The sequence below is a fragment of the Lampris incognitus genome, chromosome 19, assembly GCF_029633865.1.
Source record: "Lampris incognitus isolate fLamInc1 chromosome 19, fLamInc1.hap2, whole genome shotgun sequence".
NCBI classification, from domain to species: domain Eukaryota; kingdom Metazoa; phylum Chordata; class Actinopteri; order Lampriformes; family Lampridae; genus Lampris; species Lampris incognitus.
The window spans coordinates 17,084,491-17,093,011 of NC_079229.1; the positions used below are offsets into that span (position 1 = coordinate 17,084,491).

Consider the following 8,521-nt stretch of genomic DNA (forward strand, 5'->3'; position numbering starts at 1 on the left):
TGTAAAAGGTTGAAGTTACCCTCAGATCTTAGTGTTAAATGTGTAAATTTGCACATAGATAAACCAGTGTACGGTCAGATAAGCCAATTTTTATAAGCAAAAATTGTAAAATATACATAACAAAAGTCAAGCAAAAAATTGCCCACATAATCCAAACAGTGGATATCAGTTTTCCTGTGACAGACTGTGTTAGGAGCTGTGGAATGAAGATCGGAGTTTCAGAACTTTGGTTCTAACAGCAAAGGATTAGGAGGTAACAGGTTACAGTTTAGACAAGATGACAAACTCAGAAGAGAAAAACTTTGATTAGATTAGGCCCAAGTGAGAAAATCTTAGTATGTCATGTGAAAGCCATTAAGAAAAATATACAAGGAAAAAAGGTGCTTTTTCTATTTTGCAGGGTGCAGGTATGATCAATGTTCATTGTTGATAATATCCACCAGGACTGAGAAACAAAATACCTGTCAAGTTTCTGCCAAGATTTTATGGTTGAAACTTGTAAAAGAAAAAAAATCAGCTTAACATATCACCAATAAAATGGCCAAAACTTTCACCTCATTATTTTGGCAGGTCAGAATGTTTTCTAGGAAGTTAAATAGCTAATGTGTCCAAAGCAAGCTGAAGTAGTCCCATATCTATGGACTGTCAAGAGTCAGCCTTCAAAGTTAAAGGATCCAGTGAATGATGTGAAGTCATAACTCAGCTTTGGAGTCTCCTCGTGACTTTCTCCAGTGAACAAAACCACCGATTCAATCTCAGAGCTCGTTGTAAGCAAAAACACTTAAGGAATGGGAGCTTTTAAGATTCTAGAGGAATTTACGGGCTGTTAAATCTACAGCTCAACATTTTTCTTGGTCTGGGAAAACTTTTGGCTTTCCATTAACAGCACTGCAGTGCTATACTCCCAAGTTGTAAACTACCAGGGAAGAATTGCCCCAATGACAGAAATTACTTCTTATGGGCAGTTCCTCTGGTAGTGCCGCCATGTTGGTTTCCAGAACGACGAACGGGCACCTTGGATACAGGGATTCTGGTACGAGGTGCTTTGGTCATTGGCGGTGGGACATCCGTTTCAAGGACAGACGAGAGAGCTGATTGGCTTACAGAGTGTGGAGGTGTGGCCTGTCTGACACTTACTGGGATTTTGGATTCACGAGGCAGGCTGCTGCTTCCTTTCATGGAGCGGAAGGACAAAGAAGAGGAGGAGGAAGGAGGCGTAGTCTGGGAGGTGGGGCTCAATTTGTACTCAGTGGAAGGAGAAGGAGTACTGGTTAGATCATCCTCTTCATCTTCCTCTTCCTCCTCTCTTTCCTCTTTTGGGTCATCGTAGAGGTCATAGAGGTGGTCGCCAGAGCAACTGTCACGGGACAGGGGGATTTTCTGGTGTCGCTGCAACCCACTCTCATCTGGAGTGGCGGTGGGTGTGGCTGAGGGCGTGTCCCAGTAGCCCTCATCGCTCAGGAGTTCCTTTTCACTGGGTGATGAGGAGTTACGGACATGTGCGTGAGAGAGGGGAGGTTTTGCTGCCCGGCCCCCGGCTCCAACCACTGGAATCTTACTGAGCCCCAGTGCTTTAACCTGAGGGACCTTCTTGTCTGTGCTCTTGAGTGCTGCACCCTGGTGGCTGCTGGGGGCAGTGGCAGCTGAACGAGGGGGATGGGTGGTAGTGGGGGTGGTGATGGTTGGTTGGTGAGGTCGAGGTAAAGCAGGAGAGTTGTCCCCTGTTGAGGGTAACATATGCCAGAGTCCCTGCATGTCTGCATCATCAACCCCTTCTGGGCTCGCCATTTCCTCCCCACCACCCATATATGCTACAACCCCACTACCAGCTGGATGCTGTTGTGGTGGAGGTGGCCCGCGAGCTCTAGAAGGCAGGGATGTGGGCACTGAAGTGGGGATGGTGGTAAATGTAGAATGTGTCAACTGGGAAGGCAAGGAGGATTTGGCTGGGGACCCTCGAGATGTGGTACTGGTGACAGCTCTCCCACAACCTGCTCCTATACTGCCTCCTACTCCCCCACTGCTGCTGCTACTGGTGCCACTGCCTCCATTGCCTGCTGGCCCCTCCTCCTCCACGTCAGCAATAATGTCACCGCACCCTGTCAGTGAATCAAAGCTCTTGAGGGACGTGACATCATTGAAGAGAAGGGAACAGAGGCGGTCTACTGAGGGTTCTGAGGGTGGGTCTGCTACACTACAACGATCCAAAGGGGGTGTGGCAAGAGAGGGGGTGAAGCTAGAAATGGAGGTTTTGGCCTTACATGCTTGAGGGGGCCGCAGTGGTGAGTCTGTGGGTGTGTAAGGAAAGGGGGAGTCTGGCTCACCGGACAACTCCGTCATGGCAATGCAGTGTGGGGGTGTCATGGCAATGTTGGCTGTGGAAGTCTCTGCTGCCTGGAGATCAGACTCTGCCTCTGAATTCTTATGATCCTCCTGGGACTGGTGTGGTGGAGGTTCAAGGGTGAGAGTGATGTCCTTTACCTCATCAGGATGTGCAACTTCACCATGTCTCTCCTTGTTCCCCTCAGCCACCTCCCCCTCCCCCTCATTTGTTTTATCCTTCCGTTTCCATCGCATGCTGCTGAAAAAGCCCTTTAGGCCCCTCCCTCTCCTGGCAAGCCCCACCCCTCCATTCTCACTCGCCCTCATACTCCCACGTCGAAGCAGAGAGAAGAAGCTTAATGATTTGCTGAGAGACCTCACCGGTCCAGCCTCCTGTCCTCCCAGACCCTCCCCTTTCTGTCCATCAGCCTCGTTGTTAGCTCCTGTTAGCCCATCGTGTGTTTTGCTCCTAACAAGCTCCACCGATATCACAGAGCTATTCCCATTCACAGAATTCCCATTGTCAGAATTGCTGTTGTTCCCGGTGTTCATGGCCCCTTTGTTTCTGAAGGAGAAAAAGCTGGCCATTCCAGAGCCAGAGCGTCGCTTCCCAAAGAGCTTGAAGGCGGCTTTGTTGATCTTCCCTGTGGGCTGGGGGTCACCCGGTGGGGCTGCAGGAGGCTCCAAGCTCTCCGACTGCACCTCCATTATCTACAGCTCTATCGCTCTATCACTCCCACTCTTATCGTCTCAATCTAGCACTACAGTTGCCTTCCTGCTCTCCCAGAACACTCACACTCTTGCTTCTCTCTCCCTATCTTTCTCTCTCTCCTCCTGTCCTCCTGTCCTGCAGTCTAGTGCTCTTTCTCTCCCACTCTGACTCAGACTAACGCTTGCCTGCTGGTTTTCTCTTCCTCCCTCCCTCCCTCCCTCCCTCCCTCTCTTCTCTTTCTCTCACACTCAGGCACACACAAACACACATGCTGGGTGCTGCTCCTCACTGTATCCATGGCAACTGGGTGGGCTAAGCGGCTTCCGTCAGCATTGGCAGGGCGCCAGTGCCTCCTCTGCTCCCCCCATCCTCTCCCCCCTATCCTCCTTGTCTTGCCCCCTTCACTGGGCTACATCTCTCCTATCCTGTCACCAGTGCAGTGTTTTCTTTTCCCCTTTAATTGCTTTATTTATCATCAAAACCTATGTCTAAAGCTCCAACTGTTCTGTGTAGCTCATGACTACATAAATGAATTCACATGTTTATGTGTGGATATGCACACATGCGCACAAACTGATTAGCTGATTATGTGGGATTATACATGTGTTCATTATGTTCGATGTGCACGCTCCTTTACTCGGTCATGAAAGAGATTAGAATGGCTAATTAAGAAAGACAGGATGCACATTTGTTTTAATTTAGTGGTATGTGTGTAGTGCACTTGGGCCTTGATTAATGTAAACTACAAAAATGCATTTTCTTCTACTTTTCAAATTTATTTGTCTTTACAAATTAAAAGCAGAAGCCCTGATACTTAATTTTTTTAATGGTGAAAATGGTTACATTGGAGTATGTACGAATATTGTAACCAATGCTTCAAACCCAAAAATATGCACAACAATGACCTGGTTTTTCATATTAAGCAGCAAATGGCATTTCATTCAGCCCTCTGTGTGTGTGTGTGTGTGTGTGTGTGTGTGTGTGTGTGTGTGTTTGAAAGTTCAAAGTAAACAAGAAAAGGACCTCAAAAAGAACAAGAATTTGAGGGGGTCAAAGCTGGTAAATAGATAAATATTAAATATTGTTGGGCTTTGGGCACACAGACACTCACACAGATACACATACACAAAGGGTTCAGACATGTCTCCAGTAGAGTTTGGGCCAGACGTATAGACCATATGGCCCATGTCCCTCTCCCATATGGACCAACGCCAGACATCTGAGAGCTATGACAGCACATCTAACTGTCATCCTATCGTGTGTGTGTGTGTGTGTGTGTGTGTGTGTGTGTGTGTGTGTGTGTGTGTGTGTGTGTGTGTGTGTGTGTGTGTGTGTGTGAGCGAGCACCCTTGAAGGGGGGGGGCCCTTAGGGAGGTATAGAGAAAGAATGTCAATATAGCATCTGACTCTGTGTGTGTGTGTGTGTGTGTGTGTGTGTGTGTGTGTGTGTGTGTGTGTGTGTGATCGCCCCGCTTTAGTTAACAGAATGGATGTCATTATGTCAACTAGTAGTCTTTATCCTCCAGTTAGCGACACCATTAGCCTTTACCTTGACAACCACAAGTGTTTCCTTGCGCATGTTGAAAATTTAACTTGTAGCCTATCATCTCTACTTGTTTGCATTTTTGTTATTTTTCACTCTTTTGTTATAGTGATATGTTAATAGCTAAAATCTATTTGTCAATTTGTTAAATGTTTATCCAAAAAAAAAAACCCAAAAAAAACATGCCATTCTGTGAACAATGGTGTGTTAAGGAAAAATATAGCCTTGCAAAAATGTTTAACGCTAATGCATGGCCAACGAGTTCATGGACAATTTATAGTGTATACCATAAAACAGAGGGAATGAGCTTTTACATTGAAACTTCACCTTTCTTGCTGATTCTCTTTTCCCCACCGCCCCCAAAATAAACACGTCATTTCTTGCACTGGATTCATCAAAGTTCTGTTATTTTCCTGGTGAGCTTAAACACGATGGGTGCTTTTTTTTCTGCACATCCAATCCTCCCAACCCCCCATGAATCCCCAGATACCCCGACCCACTTAGAAATCCCTTCTTCTCACCCCTCAATGCCCCCCCCTCTCTCCTCATCTACCTCCTCTCTCACTGTGGGCGCAGGCGCTTCTCTTCCACCCCATTGCTATCAAACAATGTCTGCATTCATCTGTAGGCAACACCGAACACACATGAATGGATGTGCACGCACTCACACATACACAGAACACATTTTGAGGGCTTCCCCAGAGTGAAGCGTTGAAGCATGTTTCAATGTGTTATCCTTTGACAAGCTAGCTTGCCTCTCAGCGCAGACAGTCAGCTAGCACACAAGTCAGTTAGTCATGCAGCAAGATACCCAGCAAAGCTGCCAGTAGGTCATTTAACCAGTCAGCCAGGTCATCAGTTTTTCAGCCAGGCATCCAGTTAGTTATTTTGCCAACAAAACAGTCAGGAGTTCAATCTACTTTTTTGAGCTTTGTCTTTCCAGTTTTGACTAGAAAGCCAAACTGCCTTGTCAGCAGGACTTATCTGACTTGCTTTGCCTGGTAATTGGATGGACTTCAACCTGACACTCGACACCAGATGGCTAGTGAACACACTGATGGATGGTGATGGGTAGGATCAGTTAGTAAATATGATAGAGACAAAGATGGAAACAAGGGCTTTTGCTGATTTCCAAATGTGTGTCTTGGGTCAGAAGAAGGCACATCTACAAATAAACAATCTCCTGTCCTCATTTCTGAATGATCACGAGAAAGGCTACATTTCCAATGAGACGTAAACGCTTTTTTTTTGTTGCTTTTTTCTGGATAATGGAGCAGTTTGTAGTTTCCCCCGATTTCAATTTATCACATTGAAACAGACAAATATAGTTATCACCCATGGCATGGTGAAGTCCTTGGTCCTTATCAAAGGAAATGCACTTGTAAATATTTGCATAGAACCTCAATAAAGACTATGAAGATTACTTCTGTCAATAACCACAAATATTTTGGTGAAAATCAAGCCAAAGTATCCCAAAATGAACAGCCCACCTTGTAAGTATAGTATCAGTTGTAGTGATCAGTACACATTTCATGGATGACTCAGGACTGATTTTGTCAGTTTGAGGTTTTTGGTTTTTTTTTTTACTTTTTATTAGGTTTTCTTTTAAAGAAAACAGATAAACAAAGGTGATACATGCTTGTTAACCAGACACAAAATTAAAAGGGGAGGATCCATCTTTTAAATAAACAACAAAATACACACACACACACACACACACACACACACACACACACACACACACAAACACACACACACACACGTACATGCTAAGGCTGGACCTAAATATCCAAGTATTTGGATATTTGTTCGCGGGGTAGGTATTTGGTGTCAATTTTGGGATTCGTATATGCTGGGGATTTTTTTGTTTGTTTTGTTTTGTTTTGGTTGGCTTTTTTTTTTTTTGCTTAATATAGGCTATCAATAGAGGCGAACTGCAAAATAACATTTGTCAGCCCATTCTTGTACTATATTTATACTTTTTAATTGCACTGTTAAAATGTGGAAATATATACTGTCTTAGCTGCGGCGCCTGACATCCCTCTCACTCAAAGTAGTGATGTCATGCTTCAGTTTACCTTGGCCGTTAAAGGGAAAGAAAACAACTGCCCAGGTAGCGTAACGGTCTATTCCGTTGCCTACCAACACGGGGGTCGGCAGTTCAAATCCCCGTGTTACCTCCGGCTTGGTCAGGAGTCTCTACAGACACAATTGGTTGTGTCTGCAGGTGGGAAGCCGGATGTGAAGACTAGAGTAATTGGCCAAGTTCAATTGCGGGGGTAAAAAAATCAACAACAATAAAATAAATAAAGGGAAAGAAACAAAATGCCGAAGACCACAGCTGTGTGGCGACACTTTAAATTGCGTAATTACAAGGCAGTGTGCCAAATATGCCATTTGAAATTGGCCTACCACGGTGGCACAACAAGTATCATAAATCACCAGAATGCTGTAAGTAGTAGGCTATTATACGGTGTAAAAAAACCAAGACTATACTAGCTAGCAAACTTAGCTTAGCTCATGTCTGTTTTCCAGTCGCCATTATCAAGCTGCTTTTATCCTCCGTTTAAACAGTAACGTTACACATGATAAAAGAGTGAATTTACTTTGCTTGGAAAATAGTTGCAACTGATCTGAATAGTTAAAATAAAACATAATGAGTAAATATGGGAACATCTTGGGCTAACTAAGGCAATTATTGGGCTAAACAAGCCTAATAATAATTTGTCACAGCTATCTCATTAAAAGTATTGTTGTTTTAACAGAAATAAGTGTGTTTTGTATCTCTGTTTGACTCTTGATACGTTCAGGTTATTAAAAGTATTGTTGTTTTATCAGAAATAAGCGGGTTTTGTATCTCTGTTTGACTCTTGATAGGTTCAGGTTGTAAAATGTTATAGACTTAGGCTAATAGCTGACGGAATCTGGAACTGGAGTTGGCCCCACTGCTCCTAGTGTATAGGAAGGATTAAATGCAGAGGACAAAGTTCATTTCAACGTATGCGAGTACTGAGAAATGACAATAAAGAATTTATAAATAAATGTAAATCTTCTAAATAAAATCTCAAATTTTGAATTTGTCGGCGCTGGTAAGCTGTTTCTGTGCTTTTGTTTCACAGTGCTTTCTCAGGCGTTGTCTCGGATTCTGAGCCTATTATAATGAGCATTTATGTAGAGCTATAATTTATCCAAGATAAGAAAAAATTGTCACTGTTACCTCACAAAACGTGCATAGATAGGACCACGTTCAACCAAATCCCTCAGGATTACAAGCATGCATAAAACATACCAAACCTTTTGGAAAATGGTTTTTATTAACAAATAATACAAACAATGCTGTGAAATAACAGAATCATTAACAATTAATATCTTTAATTAAACCAAAAGACACATGTTGCACCACTATGCCATCCATCTCAGCCAACAACGGAGAAATGTCTGGTTGACTCCTTCCTGAGTCATGCCCCCCACCCCCGCTGAAGCTTCGAGTATTCAATGTCGATTACTACCGAAGCTTCAGAGCCCAAAAAATGGTATTCGGGACAGCCCTAGTACATGCACATATAGTATATCCATACACTATACACCCTAGGGGTGGGAATTATTAGAGGCCCCCAAATACAAACCCCAATTCCAATGAAGTTGAGATGTTGTGTAAAACGTGATTAAAAACAGAATACAATGATTTACAAATCCTTTTCGACCTATACTCAATTGAATACACTACAAAGACAAGACATTTAATGTTCAAACTGGTAAACTTTATTGTTTTTTGCAAATATTCACTCATTTTGAATTTGATGCCTGGAACACGTACCAAAAAAGCTGGGACAGGGGCATCAAAAGACTGGAAAAGTTGAGGAATGCTCAAAAAACACCTGTTTGGAACATTCCACAGGTGAACAGGTTAATTGGAAACAGTTGAGTGTCATGATTGGGTATAA

General features: G+C 43.6%; 1 protein-coding gene across 1 annotated transcript; it reads right to left on the reverse strand.

The window, feature by feature from the left end:
- Positions 1-948: 948 nt before the first annotated feature.
- amer2 (APC membrane recruitment protein 2) lies at positions 949-3,030 on the reverse strand. The gene has a single exon (XM_056299824.1). The coding sequence runs from the start codon at positions 3,028-3,030 to the stop codon at positions 949-951; it is 2,082 nt and encodes a 693-aa protein (XP_056155799.1).
- Between the last annotated feature and the right edge of the window lie 5,491 nt (positions 3,031-8,521).

Bases quoted from the DNA above. Each gene is read 5' to 3' on its own strand.
- amer2 (XM_056299824.1), bottom strand. From the start codon at position 3,030: ATGGAGGTGCAGTCGGAGAGCTTGGAGCCTCCTGCAGCCCCACCGGGT.